The sequence below is a fragment of the Nicotiana sylvestris genome, chromosome 2 (genome assembly GCF_000393655.2).
Source record: "Nicotiana sylvestris chromosome 2, ASM39365v2, whole genome shotgun sequence".
Lineage (NCBI taxonomy): Eukaryota > Viridiplantae > Streptophyta > Magnoliopsida > Solanales > Solanaceae > Nicotiana > Nicotiana sylvestris.
In genome coordinates, this window is record NC_091058.1 from 162,307,739 (window position 1) to 162,333,662 (window position 25,924).

At 39.7% G+C, this 25,924-nt stretch overlaps 2 protein-coding genes across 2 annotated transcripts; both read right to left on the reverse strand.

Moving 5' to 3' along the window:
* Positions 1-2,392: 2,392 nt before the first annotated feature.
* Positions 2,393-20,242, reverse strand: LOC138885890 (uncharacterized). The gene is made up of 3 exons (XM_070166885.1): positions 20,067-20,242; positions 19,749-19,955; positions 2,393-2,483 (listed from the first exon to the last, which is right to left on the reverse strand). Exons 1-3 carry the CDS (start codon positions 20,240-20,242, stop codon positions 2,393-2,395), a joined length of 474 nt encoding a protein of 157 aa, XP_070022986.1.
* A 563-nt stretch (positions 20,243-20,805) lies between these two features.
* On the reverse strand, positions 20,806-21,291 carry LOC138885891 (uncharacterized). Its single transcript, XM_070166887.1, has one exon. The coding sequence runs from the start codon at positions 21,289-21,291 to the stop codon at positions 20,806-20,808; it is 486 nt and encodes a 161-aa protein (XP_070022988.1).
* Between the last annotated feature and the right edge of the window lie 4,633 nt (positions 21,292-25,924).

Here is a 25,924-nt window from a genome sequence, read left to right on the forward strand (position 1 = left end):
ACGGCCATGGATTCATGCTGCTGGGGTCGTAGCATCAACACTACATCAAGCAGTAAAATTCAAATTGAATCACCAAGAGGTGATCATTTAGGTAACGGTAGCAACCTTATATTCAGTCGTCAGACCATTCCGGCAATCAAAGGAAGAAGGAAGTTGGGTGGAGAGACTTACCATCACATTGAACGGGTAAATGCTGTTGACAAGGAAAAATGGTGGGATAACAAAATAGAGAGTATACTGAATTGGAGTGGGTACGAACCTGTCAAGGGGCTCGGCAAGAACCTCTACGGAATCGCTAAGCCCACAAAACTCAAGAAGCCTGGCACTACTTTCGATCTAGGATATGACTATACCAGGGAAGAATTCAACAATTGGTCGCCACCATGGCGCGGTCCTTACTATCCACTGGAGTAGCCAATACCGCATTTGGAGCAGACCTTCGATTAGGCTGGCATCGTTTATGGATCAGACGAAGAAGAAGCACTGGCAACGGTGAAGAACTTGTTCCTAGAAGACAATGACATGGACTGTTGTGTTGTTCTCGAGGAGGAGGGGGAGGAAGGCCCTTCCATACAGACTGTGAGTAGAGGGGCACACCTCAATAATTGGACCATTAGGACAACCAGAGTCCGACAAGCCTCGGGGTAGCAAGGCTAAAACAAACATCATTCACTGTTTTATTTACTAAATGATTTTTTTTCTTCGCATTTTCAATTCCCTCAATAAGATCTTCGATGTTCAAAATAGTTATGCAATTTATCAAAGCATTTTGACTTTCCTTATGAATCAACACTCATTATTATTTTTATCTCATTACTTTACTTATACAACATTACTATTACTTATCTTGATGAACCAATGACTGTGACATGCAATAATACAATGCAACAAAGGGACATTGATTTCAAGGAAGATGACATACCAGATGAGATTGTCAAAGAAGTTGAGAAATTTGAGAATAGACTTAAGTCCAACCTGGACGAGACAGAAATTGTTAACTTGGGAGATGCAGAAAACGTCAAGGAAACACGAATCATCATTCATTTATCGCCATCAGAAAAGAAGGAATACACAGAATTTTCTGAAGGAATATGATGACATATTCGCCTGGTCGTATCATGACATGACTGGTCTGAGTACATCTATTGTAGCGCATAAACTGCCAACCGATCCGACATGTCCACCGGTAAAGCAAAAGCTCAGAAACTTCAAACCTGATATGAGTTTGAAAATTAAGGAAGAAATCATTAAGCAAGTCAAAGCTAAGGTTCTCAAGGTAGTAGAATACCCGACATGGTAAGCCAACATCATGCCAGTGCCAAAGAAGGATGGGAAGGTTAGAGTCTGTGTCGACTATCGGGATCTCAACCGGGCCAATATAAAAAACGACTTCCCTTTGCCAAACATACACATCCTGATTGACAATTGCGCCAAGCATGATCTGCAGTCATTTGTAGATTGCTTTGCTGGTTATCATTAGATTTGGATGGATGAAGAAGATGCTGAGAAAACGACTTTCATTACGCCATGGGAATATACTGTTACAAGATGATGTCGTTCGGTTTAAAGAATGCAGGGGCTACCTACATGAGGGACATGACTACCATTTTTCATAATATAATACACATGGAGATTGAGGCATACGTAGATGATGTTATCATCAAGTCCAAGAAGGACACTAATCACATGGAAGATTTGAGGAAGTTCTTCAATAGATTGCGAAGGTACAACCTGAAATTGAATCTCGCAAAGTGCGCATTTGGGGTTCCTGCTGAAAAATTGCTTGGATTTATTGTGAGTCGCCGAGGAATAGAATTGGATTCATCAAAAGTCAAAGCTATTCAAGAATTTCCACCACCAAAGAATAAGAAGAACGTGATGAGTTTCTTGGGAAGACTTAACAACATCATCCGGTTCATAGCACTGTCTACAGTTATCTGTGAGCCAATATTTAAGATGGATGGATGAAAAATGTTTTTCGATGGAACAACAAATTTCAAAGGAGTTAGCATAGGAGCAGTCCTAGTATTGGAAACTGGTCAGCATTATCCGGTGTCCGCCAAACTCAGGTTCCCATGCACCAACAATATGGCCGAGTACAAAGCCTGCATCTTAGGCCTCAAAATGGCCATTGACAAGAACCTGCAGGAGCTGCTAGTCATTGGAGATTTAGACTTGCTTATACATCAGGTACGAGAAGAATGGGCAACCAAGAACTCCAAGATACTCTCGTATCTGCATCATGTACATGAACTGAGGAAAAGGTTCACGAAGACGGAGTTCCAACATGTTTCTAGAGTCCAGAATGAATTTGTCGATGCGTTGAACTACGCCTGACCTGATTCCCGTTTAAGAGGGGATACGTAGGCAGCCCTATGGGTTCTGTCACAATTCAATGAAATTTCATTTTCCCTCCGCAATTGGAAACTAGGACAGAATTTTGAGGAGGACCCTCAAAATTCCGAACTAATTTCAGCCAATCGCTGCATGAACATCAGTAAGAAATGTCAACCCATCAAACTGGGGCAGAATTTTGAGGGGGACCCTCAAAATTCCGTAGCAAGAGAGGTTGCAATGTCCCGAATCACGTCATAGTTGTCGGTTCATATAAAGCTTTTATTATATACTTATGTCATACGTTTACAAAATCATGCATGTTTATTATCAAAACTACTTTGTTTAGCAACCCTACCCCAATGATACAAACAATATCACCAGATTGAAGCCGAGCAGGTCAAGCAAAGCCAGCGGGGATACGAACTAACCTCCCCCCATTACAAAACTCACGATTTTTCTTTGGATGCAGGCACTTGGATTGCGAAATCATCAAACATACTATACACCTATGGGACAAACACTATTCAGGAACACAACTCTCAGAACTATTGCACTTACCAACCTTTACTATCTGCACACACCAATGATATTCCACATGTCACAATGTCCCCATCAATCCCAATGTCGCAATCTGCTATCAGCTAAGAATGCTCTACTACCATTTGCCATTTTATTTCTTGCATAAGGCTACCATTCTGCCTTTCGAGACTAAATGATGTTTCCATCTGCATTTTTTCTTGCATAAGGCTACCATTTTGCCATCCGAGACTAAACGTTATCTCCATTTGTATTTTTGCATTGCATAAGGCAACCATTCTACCTTCCGAGACTAAACGCTGTCTCCATATGCATTTTTGCATTGCATAAGGCTACTATTCGGCCTTCCAAGACTAAATGCTGTCTCCATCTGCATTTTTGCATTGCATAAGGCTACCATTCTGCCTTACGAGACTAAACGTTGTCTCCATCTACATTTTTTTTGCATAAGGCTACCATTCTGCCTTCCGAGACTAAACGTTGTCTCCATCTACATTTTTGCATTACATAAGACTACCATTCTACCTTCTGAGACTAAATGTTGTCTCCATCTGCATTTTTGCATTGCATAAGGCTACCATTCTTCCCTCCGAGACTAAATGCTGTCTCCATCAGCATTTTTTCATTGCATAAGGCTACCATTTTACCTTCGAAGGTTAAGCTCTACCTCCATCTGCATTTGGCATTGGATAAGGCTACCGTTCTATTTTCCGAGACTAAACGCTGTCTCCATCTACATTTTTGCATTGCGTAAGGATAACATTCTACCTTCCGAGACTAAACACTGTCTCTATTTTCATTTTTGCCTAGCATAAGGCTACCATTCTGCCTACCGAGGTTAAGCTTTACCTCCATCTACATTTTCATTGCACAGCCTTCATCCTTGCATAAGGCTAAACATTACCTCACTGCATCTCATGGGCTGAAAGTTCGCCAAATTATCCGAAGGCGTCATCGTTCGGAGGCATCAACTTCATAGCCTAAGAACACCATGTTATGGCCTGAGGATCCCTTTTAATCTTTTGCATATCATTATTCAAATGCATTATGGTTCGGAGGCATCATCCTCATAGTCTGAGAGCATTATTTCATGGCCTGCGAATCCTTTATTGTACGCTTGATGGCCCAGGACATCATGGTCTAAATGACGTCATCCTAATAGTCCAAAGACAACATTCATGGTCCAACGGGAATTTGCATCATGTTTAAATTTATGCACAATATATGCATGTATTGTTTCTAATTGCACGTACATCGGCAAGCAACGACCATCCTAGCAGGAGCAAGCCCGCTCCTGTTCCCGTAGTCATATCAAACCTTAACCATTAACACAAGCCGCCCACTCACCCCGTCTTGGATATTGCATCCGTTCTTGGAAGGTCTCCATCGGCATACTCCGCTGATGGATCATGAACTACATATGGCCTGATTCCTGTAAAACTAGGGATATGTAGGCAGCTCAAAAGCTAGGGTTCGGCCTATCTTCTTCGAATCATTTCGTTCGGTCAAAATTGGCCATCATATCTGTACTCGACAAGTCTTTCATCCTTCCCGGGTAAAGAGGGGCAGTTGTTGTTACCCAATTTTTCCCTATATATTCTTCATTATGCAAAATAACTTCAAAATGACATATATATGCATATGTGAGCATATCCAAGTGTTTTATTATTTTTTTCATAATTTTTAAATGTTTTTAAAATTAATTTTTTCCCCTCTTTTATCCATAAAAACATAATAACTATTTCCAAAATTATTATTTTGGTAATTAATTTATTGGACTTTCATATTTATGTTAGAATATACTTAAGGTAATTTTGCATATTTTTACAAATTTATTTAGTATTTTTAAGCTAAATTGCAGGTAATTGCAATATTAGACTCTTTCAAGATTTAATTGTGTTTATATTCATAAAATCAAGTCCTATATTTTTAAACTATTAATTATATGTTATAAATCATTTTAATTCTTTTAATTTATTTTCCAAAATTAATTTACTATTTTTATAAAATAAATATGGAAAAATAGTGATTTAAAATCTAGCCAGATTGGCTTTCAATTTCAGCCTAAAATTGAGCCCAAATCAAACCTAATTTTCTAGCCCAATTGCAACTCAAACCCTACCCCTAACCCATTTAAATGACCCAAGTTTGATTCCCCACCTAACCCCTTTGATCCTAGCTGTTGATCATTTAGATCAACGGCCACCGTCCTCCCTTTCCTTTTTTAACCCTGAACGACCCATAAACATAAATCATTTCTCTACACCCGCCGTCTTTGAATCCCCTTTCTCTCTCAACTCTCTCTGAAACTTCTCAAGAACCCTAGCCACCGCCATCTAACCCCACCCTAATCTACTTCAACCCCTGCTTAATCCATGGTCTCTCATGGTCATTTGAGATATGTATCAGCCTCCTACGGCTCCTGGGTGCTTGTTTCTATGATTTTATGGCCAGACCTCGAGGGAATCTGGTCCAGTCCTTGTTCGACTTCTGTTCATGGCTTTTCTTCGGCCTGTCATGACCTTTCTCCGGCCATTCATGGCCTTTCAAGGTAGATCCTTGACTTTCCTGGTTAGATCGGAAACTTTCAAGGTGTTTCTCACCTTTTCGGGGTTTTCGAAACCGTAATCTTTAAGATCTTTTGATTTTTATTTCAAATATACTTTAGATCTGTACTTGCTATGAATGTTTTAAGTGCTTTCTCGAAAGTTCTTCAACTTTTCTTTCAAAACGACCCTTCATTTTCTCCGATTAGGGTTTCTCTTAACATCTCTTTTCAAAAATCTCTTCTTTGATTCTTGATGTTGTTTTATGGTTTTACTATGTTCAAACTTCTTGATATGCTTTCCTTCTACTTGAGTCAGCATGTTAAAACCCTAGTTCCTTTTTGTCTTATCCGAGTTCTGAAACTGCATGTTTGAATGTGTACTTGCTCGACTAAGTTCTTCGTTCTTGTTTGACTTATTTTATTCTGAGTTTTACCATCTTTTAAACTAGATTATTGTGGAAAACCCTAGGTCTTTTGGTATGAGATTGCTTCTTTGAAAGTATACTTGACTCGATTAAAGTTTTCTTTTTTCAGACTCTCTTTTCTTTTCTGTGCCCTATCTAATTCTGAGTTTCACTATCTTTTTAACTCGACTATTGTTGAAACCCTAATTTCTTAAAAGGTTTCCTCACTTGTTACTATGAGACCTTTACTTATTTAGAATCTCTTCTTCACTTTGGCTATACGTGTGAGCCATGACTATCTAACTTTGTTCACTACTGAATCCTATGCTTATTTCTGCTACTATTGTATGTTGTTTCCTTTGCCAATGTGCTTGGCCTCACAGGTCTGATGCTTCTGTTCACTATATTTATATACTGAAGTGCAGAATCATGTTTCTTCCTTGATTGATCTTGGTCTTGTGACTGATTGCAAAAGCTTTTCTTTTAAGAGCCCTAATTTCTACTCATCTATTTAATGCTAATTAGACATGCTGCTACCCATTAAACATGGATTCCTTAATTAAAAGGAATCACTTGGGTTTCTGACTTGTGATTGTTTCCATGTTTGTGTTAAGACTTTACTTATTACCTTATTCTTCACCTGTTTTCAAAACTATAAATATTCACCCTCTTTTATTTCAAAGAGACAAACCATCTGAGTTCAGAACACACACTTCACTCAAAAGTCTCTCTTTTCTCTACTATTACTTGTGCTACTACTTTGTCTAGCCAGCTGAAGCCAAGGCTAGGCTATGAAAATTTGCTTACTTTTTCTTTCTGCACTTTGCTTCTTACTGGTATGTCCTAGTTAATCTTCAAGCATCAACAACAACATGTTTCTTTAGCTATTTTAGTTTCCTTCACTCTTGCCTGCTTCTGTTTATGTTTATGGAATCAGGTTACATTACTAAGCATGCTGCAATCTGCTCCCTCCCCATCTAAATTAATGTTTTTCCATATGTATGTACTATGTCAGTCACTTGTTATGTGATTTGCTGAGTCATGAATCCCAAACCCCCATATCACCCTATGCGTTTGTGTTCTCTGGCTAGTTTGTGGGCATGTAAACATCATCTATTGTTGTGTATGTCAGAACCTGACCCTTCCTAGGGTCCTTTTCTTCATGCTATTTATTCCTAAAATGCCTAACCCCTTTGTGCAATTACTGATTCTGTGTAGTTCAAGTTTTACTACTACTATATTCAAATCACCCTTATTCCTTACTATTCTCACCCAGTTTTAAATAAATTTCTTTTTCTGCACTTCCATTATACTCTTAGAATCTAAGTTCTGCCCCTCTTGGGTGAGCCTTGCTATGGGACCCTTGATCTCCCTCTGAACTTGGACACATAAGGGCTGGCCCCTCCACACTACCCTCATCTCTATCTGTTTATGCAAACCTGGGTGTAAGTACTGCTCGGGGTCCCTTGATACCCTTAGGGAACTTTGACACACCCAGTCTGAGAAAGGCTTTGAAACAAGTGGCATTTGATGTGGTTTATTCCATAACTCAGAGAGGAAGTCAGAATCAGGCTTCCTATGGTTGTAACTTCTTATGTTGCACTTTTCTGTTGTAATTCAGTACTTGGTCTGTAATAATTTAACAAATGTTGGGGTTGACTAGTTAAAAGGATGGGATAACTATGCATGTTTAGCTATTAGAAGGGTAGACACTATGCTTATAGGATCTGTTCTACTTTAATTCAAGTTTTGCATGCTCCACTTTCACAAAGACAGAGAACATGCCTATAGGACTTGTTTAATGAACTCTGCATATTATATTACCACACTTAGACACCATGCCCATATGATCTAAATGGCTATAATCAGACGTCATGTCTATAAGATTAAAATTAGTGTTTTTCATAAAACCCATGCCTATATGAATTTCAAGTAAGTCCTGCCTGCTTCATTTCACGTTCAACTAGATATCATGTCTATAAGAATTAATAATCAGCAATAATAGAGATCATGCCTATAGGATCTGAAACCAGACAAGTTTAAAAATCAGTTTGACTCGTACTGTTCTGAATCAGTTTTAAACAACCTATACTTTTATTAATACGGTTTAAATAGAATGCATATAGGATCCAAATCGCTCGTTTAAAATTGTCACTGCTTTGCTGCATTCTTAATCAGTAATAGACATCATGCTTATAGGACATCACCAATACACACTTAGGCAAGCCTTAGGTAATAACAACAAAACTAAATCCGCCTTTGTTTAATTAGCAACTGCTACAACCAACAGGCAGGCCTGATTTGGACTTCTTATCGGAGTTATGTAATAAATTGGTCTGCTTTAACAATTAAAACTCCCCTGCCTTAGTACTTTAAATTCCGACCCTAAATGTATTCAAGTCATGCTATTTATATGCTTTACTTGAGGAGGTATATATGAGCCTCTTAGTTGTTTATATGTTTCCCCTAATGTGCAATCCTATGTGCTTTGAATGTCGCCTTAGTCTTTTACCTTTAAAAACTCAAGAGTCAGCCTAAAATCCTCCCTCTTATAGGTATAATAGTCCTAAGTTCCTCCGTGACTGATAGGAATGGGATGGGTAATAACATGAAATAGAGGTCGAGACCAATCCGTGCTTTAATACATTAATGGGGTGGGAAGGGTAGATATGGATATGATGATCAGTGCGCTAATACCACGTGTATCCCCTCTTCTGATGAGTGTCATACCAGGTACCGCATTGATGTGTTCCATATTATAAATAAACCTAGGACTCCCCCCCCCTTTTCTTTTATATTCTCAAGTATTTGTAGAATTGTGACTTCTTTTCAAATTTCGCCTTTTAATAATTGTTCTTTCAAGCTCTTATGTGTTTAAACCTAAATCCCCTACTATTTGATCCTACACTTGTCTATATGCTAATTGTACAAAATTCACAAAACTATCTGTCCAGGAACCACACTAGTGGATCCTGAGTGGTGCCTAACACCTTCCCCTTAGGATAATTTCAAGCCCTCACCCTATCTCTGGTTATCAAACAAACTTAGAAATGAACCCTATAGGTGTCCTAATGTACCTTAAATCATTAGGTGGCGACTCTTCAAATACAAAACCCAGTTCCCAAAAGGAATGAGTTGTCCTATACACAAAATATCATAAACCCAATTTTCCGATGCGAAGTGGAAAAAAGGGGGCCCGACACCTGACCGTTGTGAAAAATAGAATTTTTGAAAATATGCATTCATTGATAATAAAAAATGGAATTATTTTGGAAGTGTATTGATATATCAAGTAACTTTTGATGAACTAGCGACTGTGACACATTTCAAAGGCATTGCAGCTCTCTTATATTGGAATTTTGAGGGTCCTCCTCAAAATTATGCCCCAATTTGGTAGATGATTTTAACCGTTTACGGACGGCAGACCTTGCTGAATCTTCTTCGAAATTTTGGGAATCCTTCTCAAAATTCTACCCCAGTTCTTGACTGATGACTGACTTGCTGGCATGTGATGTGGCTGGCTGAACTTGCTCCAGAATTTTGAGGACCCTCCTCAAAATTCTTCCCTAGTTCTGATTTTGGGGAAAATGAAAATTTTATTATGATATGACCGAACCCATAAGGCTGCCTATGTATCCCCTCTTAAACGGGAATCAGGTCAAGCATAGTTCAATTACATCAGAAAGGAAAATGTGAAATAATCTAAGCATAGTATCTCTTGACTGCGTTTGAATTGATTGGTTTTGGCCAGATATCTCCATCCATCTCTGCAAGTATGAGTTCTCCTCCTATTAGTACTGTGTGAACCATGTACGGATCTTGCCAGTTGGGAGAGAATTTCCCTATGGCTTCATCTTCGTGTGGAAAAATCTTCTTTAATACCAGCTGTCCTGGTGCAAACTACCTTGGTTTGACCCTTTTGTTGAAAGCTTTGGACGTTCTGTTCTGATAGAGTTGGCCGTGACATACTGCGTTCATCGTCTTTCCATCGATAAGGGCCAATTGTTTATAGCGACTTTTTACCCATTCTGCATCGCTGAGTTCAGCTTCCTGTATGACTCTTAAAGAAGGAATCTCTACCTTGACTGGGATGACTGTCTCGGTACCATAAACCATCTTGTAGGGGGTTGCCCCGATTGACTTGCGAACTATGGTGTGGTACCATAATAGAGAAAAAGGTAACTTTTCATGCCACTGCTTGTGATTCTCTACCATTTTCCTTAGTATCTTCTTAATGTTTTTGTTGGCGGCTTCTACGGCTCCATTCATTTGGGGTCTGTAGGTGGTGGAAATCTTGTGCTTGCTTTTGAGGGTTTCATATATAGCTTTCATCAGATCACTATTGAGGTTGGCGGCGTTGTCAGTGATAATGGACTCAGGAACCCCAAATCGGCAGACGATACGATCATTGACAAAATTTGCGACGACCTTCATGGTTACAGCTTTGTAAGATGCAGCTTCCACTCATTTTGTGAAGTAGTCAATGGCTACCAAAATAAATCGGTGTCCGTTTGAAGCCGTGGGCTCAATTGAACCAATAACATCCATTCCCTAGGCGGCGAATGGCCAAGGTGAGATTGTTGCATTGAGCTCGTTTGATGGCACTTTTATCATGTCGTCATGTACTTGACATAGAAAGCATTTGCGGACATACTGAATACAATCCGTCTCCATGGTCACCAAAAGTAACATGCCTTGAGTATCTTCTTGGCTAGAACGAAGCCATTCATGTGTGGGCCACATGTCCCAACATGCACATCCTCAAGTAGCATAGAAGCTTCCTTTGCTTCGACATACCTTAGCAAACCCAAATCCGGAGTTCTTCTCTACAAGTTCCCTCCGTTGTGGAAGAATGATTTGACAACCTCCGGAGTGTGCGTTTCTGAATGTGATTTGCATGCTCAGGATATTATCCTTTTGATAAGAACTCCTTAATGTCATGGAACCAAGGTTTTCCATCTGCTTCTTCCTCGACATGTGCACAATATGTCGGCTGATTATGGATCCTCACCGGAATGGGATCAATATAGTTCTTGTCTAGATGTTGTATCATTGATGACAAAGTGGCTAATGCGTTGGCAAACTCATTCTGGATTCTGGGAACATGTCGGAATTCTATCTTTGTCAACCTCCTTTTCAATTCATGCAAATGGTGCAGATATGGCAATATCTTGGAATTCTTCATAGCCCATTCTTCTTGCACCTGGTGCTCAAGCAAATTTGAATCGCCAATCACTAACAACTCCTGAATATTCATGTCAACTGCCATGTTGAGCCCTAGTATGCAGGCTTCATATTCTACCATGTTGTTGGTGCAGGGAAATCTGAATTTAGCATATACGGGATAATGCCGGCCCATTTCTGACACCAAAACTGCTCTAATGCCTACTCCTTTGAAATTTGCGGCCCTATCGAAGAACATCCTCCAAACATAATATGGTTCAGTAATGTCTTCTCCTACGAATGATACTTCTTCATTAGGAAAATACATTTTCAAGGGTTCGTATTCTCCTCCCACCGGATTTTCAGCGAGGTGATCTGCCAATGCTTGTCCCTTGACTGCCTTTTGAGTTACATAGACGATGTAGAACTCACTCAGTGGTATCTTCCATTTAGCCAACTTCCCAGTAGGCATGGGCTTCTGAAATATGTACTTCAGAGGATCCATCCTGGATATAAGGTATGTAGTGTAGGCACAGAAGTAATGCCTCAACTTCTGGGCTGTCTAGGTCAAAACACAACAAATGCGTTCGAGGAGAGAATACCATGCTTCATAAGGTGTGAATTTATTACTCAGGTAGTATATGGCTTGCTCCTTTCTTCCTGTCTCATCATGTTATCCCAAAACACATCCGAAGGCTCCATCTAATATGGATAGATAAAGTAGCAAAAATCGTCCTGTTTCTGGCGGGACTAGAACTGGCGGTGTGGATAGGTGTTGATACCCAATTTTTTCCTATATATTTTCAATATGCAAAATACTTTCAAAATAGCATATATATGCATATATAAGCATGTCCAAGTATTTTATTATTTTCCCATAATTTTTAAAAGTTTTAAATTGATTTATTTCCTTTTTTTCATCCATAAAATCCCCAATGGTTATTTCCAAAATTATTATTTTGATAATTAATGGGATTTCTATATTTATGACAAAATATGGCTAAAATAATTTTTACGTATTTTTACAATTTTATTTATTATTGTTAAGGCTAAATTGCACATAATTGCAGTATTAGCCATTTTAAGGTTTAATTGTGTCTTATGTTCATAAAATTGAGGTTTATATTTTTAAATTGTTAATTATGTGTTATAAATCATTTTAGACCCTTTAATTTAGTTTTTAGAAATTATTTAATATTTTCATAATTTAAATAAAGGGGAAAATAGGCTATTTAAATAACAACCCATTTGTATTTAAATTTTGGCCTAAATTAAACCCCAATTCCCCAGCCCAATCCCGAATTAAACCCGACCTAAGCCCAATTTTAACGCTACCCAAACCCGGATTCCCCACCTACCCTTTTAATCTAGGCCGTTGATCATTCAGATTAACGACCACCATTCACCCTTCCATAATTAAACACAAATGACCCCTTAACCTAATTCATTTCTCACCACCCGCCACCCTTGAATCCCTCTCCTCTCAATTCTCTCTGCAACCTCACATAAACCCTAGCCACCGCCACCTAATTCCACCCAAATCCCTTGTAATCCCTACCTAATTCATGCGCTCCCATGGCGATTTGAGGCGTGTACTCGTCTCATATATCTGCTGGTTACCTATTTTCGTAATTCCATGGACAGATCTCAAAGGGATCTAGTCCAGTCTTAGTTCAAATTCTATTTATGGCCTCCTTCTGGCCATCCATGGCTGTTCAAGACAGATCCTTGACTTTTCTGGCTAGATTGGTAACTTTTCAAAGTCTTTCTCACTTTTTATAGGTTCTCTGAAACCCTATCTCTAAGAGGTTTTTCAATTTTTCTTTCAGATCTGTTTTAGATCTGTGCGTGTTATGAACTTCTTGATGTTTTCCAAAAAGGGTTTTCTATTTTCTTTTAAAGTGACTCTTCGTTTTCAAACTAGGGTTTTCTTAGACTCTTTTCAAAGATCTCTTCTCCGATTTTTCGGTAATGTTTTACTTTGTTTAAATGATTTGATTATATTTTTCTTCCATCTGGTTCCTCGTGTTAAACCCTAATTGTTTTGGTTTTATCCGAGTTCTGAAGATGCCTTTGTTTATCTGTGTGTATACTTGTTTCGATTAAGCTCTTTGTGTTTGAATCCTCTTCCCTGTTTGACTTATCTGATTCTGAGTTCTTACTATTATGGAAATCTTAATTTATTAAAAGGTTTTCCTCACTTGTTACTGTGATATCTTTACTTGTTTCTGACTCTCTTTACCTGTTTGACTGATTTCTTTACTTTGGCTCTACGTGTGAGCCCTGGCTATTTGACTTGTTTGACTACTAAGCCTTAGCTTACTCTTGTTGTTGTTGTATGTTTGTATGCATCCAGTTGTTTCTTTTGCCAATGCGTTTGGCCTTGTATGTCTGATATTTCTGTTCATTCTATTTATATGCTGAAGTGCAGAGTCATGATTCTTTCTTGATTATTCTTGATTTCCTCAATGTTACGACTGATTGCAAAAGGTTCCCTTATAAACCCTAATTTTTACCCATTTGTTTAAAATTGATTGATTCCCTTCCTTATTTACTATGATCTTTTACCTTGCTGAATTTTGTCCTAAAATTAAGTATATTTTGTACTTAGACTCAATTATTTACTTCATACTTTTGCTTCCCCCTTATATGGCAAGAATCAATCTCTCCCAAACTAATTTCTTTCCTTTATTTGACACTTTTAGTATCCATTTGAGCAGTAATTCCCTGGTTAAAGGGAAGTACTTGTATTGATTGATTCTGATTGTGATTGTTTCCATGTCTGTATTAAAACCTTACTTTTTACCTTATTCTTTACTCGTTTTCAAAACTATTAATATCCTACCTTCTCTTCTTTAAACACACGAACAATTGATCTCAAAAACACACTCACACACTCAAAATCTCTCTCTTCCTTTACTACTACTTGTGCTACTGCTTTGTCTAGCCGGTTGAAAGCCAAGGCTAGACTGTGGAATCATTCTTGCTTTACCTTTCTGCACCTCACTTTTCTCTACTGGTATGCCCTAGTTAATTTTAAAAGTTTCAACAACAACATGTTTCTTAATTGTTCCAATTTCTCTCATTCTTGTCAACTTCTGCCTGTGGTTCTGCAGTCAAGTTACATTACTAGCATGCCGTAATATGTTCCTTTTTCCCTTAGATTAATGCTTCCCCTATGTGTGTTTTGAATCTTACTCTGTCAGTCACTTGATTGTGTACTTGCTATCTTATAAATCTCAAACCCATATCCCCTCTATGAGTTTGTGTTCTTTTGGCTGGTTTGTGACCATGCCAGCATCAACTATTGTTGTGCATGACCAAACCCGGTCCCCACTACGGTCATGTGCTTACAGACAAGTGACTCCCCAAAATCCCTTGGACCCCTTCGTATGACTACTAATTCTGTGTAGTTATGAATTTTACTATTGCAATTGATTTCAATCACCTCTGTTACTAATTGCTTTAAAAATGGGCTATCAGTCCAGCTTTTTAAATACATCTCTTTCAACATGTGTTCTGCACTTCCACTATATTCTTAGAATCTAGTTTCTGCCCCTCTTGTGTGAGCCTTGCTTTGGGAACCTTGAGTCCCCTCTGAACTTGGTCACATAAAGGTTGTCCCTTCCACACTATACTCATTCTGTCTGGTTATGCAAATCTGGGTGTGAGCATTGCCCGGGATCCCTTGAGGTCCTTAGGGAACTTTGACACACCTAGGTATGAGAAAGGCTTTGAAATATTGGCATTGGAGTTGTTCATTACATAGCTCAGAAAGGAAGTCAAGATCAGGCTTCCTTTGGTTGTAATTTCGTATTTCTGCACTTCTTTTGTAATTCAATCATTTGGTCTGTAATAATTTGTAAACAATGTCGGGATGATTAATGAAAAAGGGTGGGTAGCCATATATTGTGGGTAAATTGGGGAGATAACATGCATATAGGGTAAATTTTGATTCAAATATGGTCTGTTAGATAACATGCCTATAGGACCTGCTCTGGTTTAAAATAAATTATGCATGTTTTACTTTCACACAATTAGAACCATGTCTATAGGATCTAAATAGCTATAATAATAGATATCATGCCTATAAGTCGAAAGTAAGCTTTTAATACTTAGATACCATGCCTATAGGATCTAAATAGCTATAATAAAATCATGCCTATAGAACTTAAAACCAGTTTAGTTGGAGAAGCCGTTCAGTTCACGTTGTTTATTCTGAATTGGATTAGTTAATTAATCTGCCGCTTCTTTAATAAGTCTTCAAAGACTGCCTTAAATTAATACCGTTAGAAAGCATGTCTATAGGATCTCAAGTTGTCCGTCTAAAATTAATCACTGCTCCACTACATTCCTAATCAATATAGATATCATGCTCATAGGACATCACTACTACGCCTAAGTAAGCCTTAGGTAATTACTCAAATAAAATTGGAATCTGCCTTTATTTAATTACCAACTGCTACAACCACCAGGAAGGCATGATTCAGACTTCTTTTCTGAGTAATATAATGAATCTGGTTCTGACTCAAACTCTGCTTTTAGTTTTTTTTTTAAATTCAGACCTTAATTGCGTTTAAGTCGTGCTATTTATATGCATTATTTACGGAGGTATACATGAGCATTCTAATTATTTACATGTTTACCTTTTGCAGTCCTACGTGTTTTGTATGTCGCCTTAGCCTTTTTACCTTTAAACCCAAGAGTCAGCCCAAAACCTCCCCCTTATAGGAATAGTAGTCCTAAATTCCTCCAGAACTTATAGGAATGGGACGGGTAATAGAACACAATAGAGGTCGAGACCAATCCTCGCTTTAATACTTTAATAGGGTGGGAAGGGTAGATATGGACATGATGACCGGTGCGTTAATACCATATGTATCCCCTAGGACAAACCTAGGACCCTTTTTACATTTGCAAGCATTTAGATTATAACTCATTTCAAAACCCTGCCTTTCAATAATTGTTTGCACTTGTGTGTTCAACTTAAATCCCCTCTTATTTGAGCCTTATTTGATTACTTGCTAATTGCACAAATTCACAAAAACTATCTGGCCGGCAACCACACTAGTGGATCCTGAGGGGTGCCTAACACCTTCCCCTTAGGATAATTTCAAGCTCTTACCCTATCTCTGGTTATCTAACATAGTTGTAGTTGAACCTTATAGGTTCCCTAACGCACCTTAAAATCTTTAGGTGGCGACTCTTTAAAATAACCAATTCCCAAAAGGAAAATGAGTCATTACACCCCATGAATATCGAAACTCGGACTCCTCTCTGACAGAAGGGAAAAAAAGGGGGGCGTAACAACATGGCGACTCTGTTGGGGATATTTAGGCTTTTACCATTTCAGACTGTTCTTGTAAATTTGTACCTCCCTTATGTGCAATTACTTGTTTAAATTTATTTAAGCATTTAAATTTTTCAAAACTGACATATCTTTTTTGTTTCCTTCCATTATTGCTTTAAATTATAAAATTGCAATATTTATCGCTATCTTAACGTGCAAATACATGTCAACATGTTTTTATTAATTATTGCATAATCATGCTCAACATCATACTCCACTTGTACCAAACAAATATTATAGCAACGCTTTTAATGAGTGGTTGAGCTCTTCCTATATCATTACCCCCTAAATTTGGAAATGCATATTTGCGGTAAAACTAGTCGATCAGCGGCGCAGTCGACAGTTCTGTGCCTTTTCCCTTGAGTTGTCCGCTCAAGGGTACTAGTCTAAAACCCCATAGAAACCTTACTCTATTTAAATTGTGCATGCATCATGGTTAAACCTAGCCGGGTCAGTTTTGTTGTCCACATAATAACCCTTTAAGATAGCCTTGTCCAAAGTCCACTAGGTTTCCCTATACCCAAACGAACATCACCACGTTCTATGCATTTATTTGCAGAACTAAATGCTTCATGCTAATTGTTGGTATTAAATAGTCGAGTCTGGTGGGGGTGAGGTGTCACGCCCCAAAATCTAGGAGCGCGACCGGCGCTCAATCAAGTGAACCCAACTGAGCAAGCCTTATCAACCACTATCTATCCGACTCAGTAAGAATAAGGAAGTCATGCTTACCTTTATTTAAACTAGGAGAGGTAGTGCATTTAACATCTTTGTTCATTTCATATCACAACATTAAAACGTGTATGACTTCCAAGGTTCCATACCAGTTATATTGTAGAAGAAAGCAAGGGTACAAGGTTACAACATGGTCCATTGACCTATCCAATACCCATACATAACCCACACAAACGTCTATGGAGCCTGTAAGGATACGAAAGACATGACAGCAATGCCGGCAACAAGGCCCCGGCTATACCTCAAAAGTAAAAGTCCAAAACAAGAAGATGTGAAATATAGCCCCTCGAAGGAGAAGGGGTCTTACCAAGATCTTTAGAAGAAGGATGCTCCGCTATGTAGCCACCTACATTCATAAAAAAAATGTAGCGCCCCTGGCAAAAGGGACGTTAGTACCATGGAATAGTACTAGTATGTATAACTAAACACCATTTTACTAGAAAGAACTATCAAGCAAGTACGAGTAAGTCACGTGAATAAATCAAATATGCAATTCTTGCAATCCTTCATATAATTTCCAAAACTCAGTTTGGGGCATCTCTTTCATATGTTCATCACTGTTCTCAATGCCACCGCTATCTTAAGTGGAGTCCGATCACGACCCGACCAGCTAGGTCACCTCATTGGAGGCATATTTCTCAATCAATATTTCATTTCCCTTATCTGAAATTCAATATCAGCACATTACCACCATGTGTGAGGCATGGTGTCCGATCTCGACCTGATCGGCTAGGTTGCCTTATCTAGGCATTATCCCTTTCACATTAGTCATCACGTCAGAATCTTTATTTCACATATATCATATCAATCCCGGGGCACTCAGGGCCACCATTATCACCTCGTTTTCCATTTTCAATATTCATCTTACAAGTTGTGATCATAGACATATACATAAATTCAAGTTGTAATAACAGGTAAGTGAGCACATAGCTAGCATGAATTATTCTCCGTTTCGATCTTGGCTTGCAGCCTAAGCATTTCAACACATAATTGAATTCTTCATGCTTCTCTAGTTATCAAGAATGGTACATTACTCACATTAAGGCACAACCTTCACGTATATGTGTAGATAATTGCAAATCAATTAATGCGTAATAACAATCAATCTACTAACCAATTCAGCTCTTACCACACTTTCGTAAATGGCAACAGAGCTCAATTTCTAATAAAAGGGGGTTTTAGCCATACATACCTTGTTTAAGTTTTCCTTAAGTTACTACAACGTTCTGAAAATTCTAGCAATCCCAATCTACTTTGATACATATCAAAATTGAACATAAATTAGCAAGGTATTCATGGTTTTAGCTCATTTGAGCATTTCATCAAATACTAGCTGAGCATCTTGATTTCAAATCTCTTTTACTAGGTTTCCTTCATCCCCCAACCCAATCTTTACTTGTTTATGTTCAATAATCTTTTCACAAACCTAATTTGTACATGCATGTATACATAGTAGTATTAGACCCAAGAATCATACCTCAATACCCTACCTTATACCCCAATCTCGAAATTAAAGTCTAGGATATAGAACCTTACCTCTTAGATGAAGAACTTGTGATTGGGTTCCTTGATTCTTGAAGATTGATGCAAGATTGGATGATTGAATGTTGGGTTCCTCCTTCCCTCTCTAAAATGCTCTCATCTCTCTTTAAAATCAGTAAGAAATGACCCCAAAATGAACCCCAAAGCCTATATATTAAAATGGGACCGGGTTATAAAAATTAGAAAATTCACCCTCCGATGTCAAGTATGCGATCGCAGAATCCACCGTAGAATGGGTATGCGGGCCGCAGATTCATCGCAGAACTCGTTGCCCAGAACTGGGCTGTTCTGCTTCATTCTGCGACCATTTTGCAATCACAGAATGGTTTTGCGGTCTGCAGAGTTAAATCTGCGATTGCAGATTTCACCACAGAATCGCATTTTTCCAGCCTTTGGTAATTTAATCATAACTTTGTGTAGGAATGTCCAAATGACGAACGGTTTGAAGAATTGGAAACTAGACTTGAAGAGATTTCATATAATAGGTCATAACATAAAACCTTATATTTACTTATATAGGCTCGTTCAAAGTGGTGGCTTGTGCGAACTCATTTGAAATCTTAGCCTATTATGAACTTTTCCAATTATCTTTAGACTTAGGCCTTTCCTTGGACCCCAAATTACTTACCATAAGACTTGTACACATATTTAACAAATCCAATTGATGCCCACCATGTTAATAACACATAAAATAGTTTAATAAGCCTACATGGCACCACGAAATCCTAGGTTGCTTAGCGAAATTTTTCGGGGCCTTACATTCTCCCCCCCTTAGGATCATTCGTCCTCGAATGATAATTGGAGTCAATCCGCAATTACTTAGTAACTTATCTCCTTTTTCACACATCTTTAACTCCCAAATTTTGACTAACTCCCAAATTTTTCAAAAATTTCGGTAGAGTTTCCCTTGTAACTAGGACTATCCACCTGTCAGAGGGCCCAGATACATATCCTAACAGCATATACATATTCCATAGACATAACATAACTTGTTCAACACCAACCATGGCCGCATAGGCAACATACATAATCAAAATGGAATAGTTTAACATAGATCAAATCAAAAGATAAGAGTTTATAGGAACCAAATGCATGAAAGCTATTATATAACTATTCAAACAAATGTGGGTACTTCTTTCTCATTTCTTCCTCGGCTTCCCAAGTGGCTTCCTCAACTTGCTGGTTCCGCCATAATACTTTAACGGATGCAATTTCCTTATTTCTCAGTTTTCGAACTTGCCTATCAAGAATGGCAACTGGTACTTCTTCATATGGTAACTCTTCATTCACCTCAATAGTCTCAACTGGCACGATGGTGGACGGATCCCCTACTACCTTCCTTAACATAGACACATGAAAGACCGGGTGTACCAATGACATCTCGGGTGGCAGCTTGAGTTTGTATGCCACCTGACCAATTCTCTAAATGATTTTGTATGGTCTGACATACCTCGGACTTGATTTTCCCTTCCTTCCAAATCGCATGATACCCTTCATAGGGGAAACTTTCAAGAATACCCAATCGTCTTCTTTTAAATCCAAATCTCTGTGACGCACATCCAAATAGGATTTTTGGCGACTTTGAGCAGTTTTCAACCTTTCTTTAATAAGCTTGACTTTCTCCATGGCCTGATACATGAGGTCCGGCCCTATCAATTCCGCTTCTCCAACCTCGAACCATCCGAAATGAGACCTACATCTCCTACCATACAATGCTTCGAATGGTACCATTTGGATACTAGCATGGAAGTTGTTGTTGTAAGCAAATTCTATGAGCGGAAAATGGTCATCCCAACTACCCTTGAAATGAATAGTACAAGCACGTACCATGTCTTCAAGCGTCTGAATAGTCCGCTCTACTTGCCCATCGTTTGTGGATGAAAAGTTGTGCTAAGGTTTACCTGCGTACCCAAACCTTGCTGAAACTTCTTCCAAAAGTGGGTTGTAAACTGAGCCCCGCGATCTGAAATGATTGAGACTGGAGTGCCATGCAATCTGATTATTTCATTAATATACAGCTGAGCATACTGTTCCGCTGTGTCGGTAGATTTAACTGGCAAGAAATGCGCTAATTTCGTGAGTTAATCCACGATCACCCAAATTGAGTCAAATTTGCATGGAGTGCACGACAACCCTACAACAAAATCCATAGTAATCATCTCCTATTTCCACGTTGGAATTTTTATGCATTAAGCCAATCCACCGGGACTTTGATGTTCGGCCTTCACTTGTTGATAATTCGGACATTTCGCCACAAAATCCGCTACATCCCTCTTCATGTTGTTCCACCAATAAATTTCCTTGAGATTATGATACATTTTTGTAGAACTTGGGTGCACGGAATACCTAGAAGTGTGAGCCTCTGCCATGATCCTTTCTCGAAGACCGTCAATATCAGGAACACACAGGCAATCTTGGTACCGTAGGGTACCATCATTCATGCCAACGGAAAAAGTTGTGGTCTTGTGTTTATGAATCCCTTCCTTCAGTTGTGCTATCAACGGATCATTAAATTGCTTCTCTTTCACTTCTTCCACGAGCGATGATTCAGCCCCATTTTGTACAATTACTCCTCCTTCATTAGAGTCTGCAAGGCGAACTCCCAAACTATCCAATTGGTGAACCTCCCTGGCTAACGGTCTCTGATATGCCTCCAAATGAGTCAAACTTCCCATGGATTTTCGATTAAGAGCGTCTGCCACAACATTAGCCTTCCCCGAGTAATAGAGAATATCAATGTCATAGTCCTTGAGTAATTCTAGTCATCTTCATTCCCTTAGATTCAACTCCTTCTGCTTGAAAATATATTGAAGGCTCTTGTGGTCCGTGAATACATCCACATGGACCCCATATAGATAATGTTGCCAAATATTTAGTGCGAACACCACCGCTGCAAGCTCTAAGTCATGAGTTGGATAGTTCTTTTCATGATTCTTGAGTTGCCTAGAAGTGTAGGCTATAACCTTTCCATGTTGCATCAGCACACACCCGAACCCGACTCTTGAAGCATCGAAATACACCACAAATACCTTTGTACCCTCTGGCAGGGCTAATACCGGTGTTGTTGTCAACCTTGATTTCAATTCTTGAAAACACTTTTCACAAGCATCGGACCATTGGAATTTAACTGCTTTCTGCATCAATTTGGTCAATGGAGAGGCAAGAGTAGAAAACCCTTCCACAAACCTCCTATAGTACCCAGCTAAACCCAAGAAGCTGCGGATTTCGGTTGGAGTGGTAGGTCTAGGCCAATTCTTCACTGCTGTAACCTTCTGAGAATCAACCATAATTCTTTCCCTGGAAACGACATGAACCAAGAACGTAACAGATTCAAGCCATAATTCACATTTTGAAAATTTTGCATACAATTGATGTTGCTGAAGAGTCTGCAAAATTGCCCTAAGATGGTCAGCATGGTCCTCCCGACTTCGGGAATATACCAGAATGTCGTCAATGAACACTATCACAAAGGAGTCTAGAAAGGGCTTGAAGACCCTATTCATAAGGTCCATGAAAGCTGCGGGGGCATTTGTTATCCCAAAAGACATCACCATAAATTCAAAGTGCCCATACCGGGTTCTGAAAGCTGTTTTTGGAATGTCTTGTTCCCTTATCTTTAATTGATGATACCCAGACCGCAAGTCAATCTTTGAAAAACACATAGCACATTGCAATTGATCAAACAAGTCATCTATCTTTGGCAGTGGATATTTGTTCTTAATTGTGACCTTGTTTAGTTGCCGGTAATCAATACACATCCGCAGAGATCCATCTTTCTTCCTTACAAACAAGATCGGTGCGCCCCATGGCGACATACTCGGCCGGATGAAACCCTTCTCTAACAAATCCTTCAATTGTTCCTTTAGCTCTTTCAATTCTGCTGGTGCCATTCTGTAGGGTGTAATTGATATAGGTTGCATTCCTGGCATCACATCGATACTAAAATCAATCTCTCGAACTGGGGGAACCCCAGGGAGCTCATCTGGAAAGACATCTGTAAATTCATTCACAACCGGTACAGACTCAAGGCTAAGCGCCTCGGCATCAACATCTGTAACCCGAACTAGATGATAAATACACCCCTTCTTGATCATCTTCGCGACCTTAAGGTAGGAAATAAACCAACCTCTAGGCACTACATTATCACCTTTCCATTCAATAACGGGCTCATCAGGGAATTCAAGCCTAATAGTTCTTGTCCGACAATCAAGCTTAGCAAAGCATGAATAAAGCCAATCCATTCCCATTATTACATCAAAGTCGACCATCCCTAACTCAACAAGATCGACCGTGGTATCCCTACCCCGTACCGTGACAATGCAACTCCTATAGACTCGAGCAGCCAAAATTGACTCACCCATCGGAGTAGATACTGAAAATGGTTAATGAAGCTGTTCTGGAGCTATCCCAAATTCCATAGCCACAAAAGGGGTAACATAGGATAAGGTAGAACCGGGGTCAATAAGTGCATACATTTCACAGATTGGACAGTCAGAATACCTGTAACAACATCTGGAGAAGTGTTTATGGTCTGGCGACCACTCATGGCATATAGTCGGCTAGGTCCTCCTGAACTCTGCGCACTACCCCTAGCTGAACCACGTCGTACGGGTGCTAGGGTACCTTGAGCTGGAGAGGGGGCTGAAGATGTAGTAGCTGCTGGGCTGGAGGGCTGAGCTGTGCCCCTACCCGCTCCCTGGCGGAATACACGACAATGCCTCTGAATATGGCCCCTCATCCCACATCCATAGCATATAGGTAACTCCGTATAACAAATTCCCGAGTTCATCTTCCCACACTTAGGACACGGGGACCTCTTCTGCTGCTGGGTCTTCTCTCCTGACCGACCCCGCTGATGGGATCCCCTATTGCCCTGACCGGGCCTGGAATGATTTCACTGCTACTGGCTGGGCCCCGATGGCATTGCACTGGCTAAAGACTGGGCAATAGGCTGGGAAAGTACTGATGATCCTCCCCTAATAGCCGGTTTTCCCCCACCTAGTGACTCTCTCATGTTGCCCGTAGATCGGGCCTTACTGTTACCCTCTCTTTCCATTATGTTCTTTAATTTACGTCTCTTTGTGGCTTGAGCAAATGCTACCATCTTCCCGTAGTTTATGTCAGAATTCAATGCAGCCGTAGAAGCCTCATTAATGGTGAAAGAATTAAGGCCTTGAACAAACCGGCGCACCCTGGCCTCCATTGTGGGCAACATATGAATGGCATACTTTGACAAGCGAGCAAACTCCATGTGGTACTCCCACACACTCCTATTACCTTGCCTCAAATTTTCAAACTCCGTTGCACGGGCTGCCCTTGTCTCGGCGGGCAAGAAATGATCTATAAAGGCATCAACAAACTCACTCCACCTCGCCGGAGGATGCCCCTCCTCACGGGAATCCTCCCACAACTCAAACCACGAATAGGCCACCCCTTTCAGATGGTAGGCAACCAACTCCACTCCCTCTGTCTCAGTTGCACGGATCACCCTGAGGGTCTTGTGCATCTCATCAATGAAATCCTGGGGGTCTTCTTCTGGATTGGCACCCGTAAATACTGGAGGGTCTAATTGAAGAAATCTGTTCACCCTAGAACTGGTGGAATACCCTTGCTGGTTGGATGAACTAGGCGCAATATTTGACCTCTGGGCCTGAGAGGCCACTAATTGGGTCAACATCTGAATAGCTCCCCTAAGATCCCCATCAGAAATACCAGACTCAGAAGTTGGGGTTGGAGGTGGAACAAAAGTATCAACGGGAGGGATAGTGGTACCCTCCGTAGGTATAGAAACTGGAGGAGTCTGCTCTTGAATAGAAGGATCCGGCAGAGTAATAGCAGGGTGACTACACCTATCCGCAACATCAAGCAGTGAATCATCAACCACTCCTGGGGTGGCATTGGCTTCTTGACTAGTTCTCGCTTTCTTCTTAGGTGCCATTTACTGAAATATAGAACAATGCACTGATTAGGAAGGAAGCAGTTTCACCGCACGATCCAGAATATCAAAGAAGGGTGTTATTCCTAAATGCCCAAGTAGCCTTCAACTTATAGATGTGGTCGACTACACACCGATAAGAAGGACTCTACCAGTCAAGGCTCCGAGACATCCTAGGACTCTTTAAAACCTTAGGCTTTGATACCAAGTTTGTCACGCCCCAAAACCGAGGAGCGTGACCGGCGCTCAATCGAGTGAACCCAACTGATCAAGCCTTATCAACCACTATCCACCCAACTCAATAAGAATAAAGAAGTCATGCTTACCTTTATTTAAACTAGGAGAGGTAGTACATTCAACATCTTAGTTTATTTCATATCACAACATTAAAATGTGGTTGACTTCCATCGTTCCATACAAGTTATATTGTAGAAGAAAACAAGGGTACAAGGTTACAAAATGGTGCATTGACATATCCAATACCCATACATAACCCACAGAAACGTCTATGGAGCCTGTAAGGATACGAAAGACATGACATCAATGCCGGCAACAATGTCCCGGCTATACCTCAAAAGTAAAAGTCCAAAACAAGAAGATGTGAAATATAGCCCCTTGAAGGAGAAGGGGTCTCACCAAGATCTTTAGAAGAAGTATGCTCCGCTACACACGATCGGTACTATCCGCTATGGAGCCACCTACATTCATAAAAAAATGTAGCGCCCCCGGTAAAAGGGATGTTAGTACCATGGAACAGTACTAGTATGTATAACTAAACACCATTTTACTAGAAAGAACTATCAAGCAAGTACGAGTAAGCAACGTGAGTAAATCAAATATGATATTCATGCAAATCCTTCATATAATAACCAAAACTCAGTTTGGGGCATTTCTTTCATATGTTCATCACTGTTCTCAATGCCACTACTATCTTAAGCGGAGTCCGATCATGACCTGACCGGCTAGGTCACCTCATTGGAGCCATATATCTAAATCAATATTTCATTTCCCTTATCTGGAATTCAATATCAGCACATTACCACCATGTGTGCGGCATGGTGTCCGATCTCGACCCGATCGGCTAGGTCGCCTTATCTAGGCATTATCCCTTTCCCATTAGTCATCACGTTAATATCTTTATTTCACATATATCATATCATTCCCGGGGCACTCAGGGCCACCATTATCACCTCGTTTTCCATTTTCAATATTCATCTTACAAGTTGTGATCATAGACATATACATAAATTCAAGTTGCAATTACAGGTAAGTGAGCACATAGCTAGCATGAATAATTCTCCGTTTCGATCTTGGCTTGCAACCTAAGAATTTCAACGCATAATTGTATTCTTCATACTTCTCTAATTATCAAG

Bases quoted from the DNA above. Each gene is read 5' to 3' on its own strand.
- LOC138885891 (XM_070166887.1), bottom strand. From the start codon at position 21,291: ATGGGAAGTTTGACTCATTTGGAGGCATATCAGAGACCGTTAGCCAGG.
- LOC138885890 (XM_070166885.1), bottom strand. From the start codon at position 20,242: ATGGAGAAAGTCAAGCTTATTAAAGAAAGGTTGAAAACTGCTCAAAGT. The intron at 19,956-20,066 runs GTATGTCAGACC...GTCTATGTTAAG, and splicing joins AAGGGAAAATCAAGTCCGAG to GAAGGTAGTAGGGGATCCGT. The intron at 2,484-19,748 runs GTACCCACATTT...ATGTTCATGCAG, and splicing joins GAGGAAGAAATGAGAAAGAA to CGATTGGCTGAAATTAGTTC.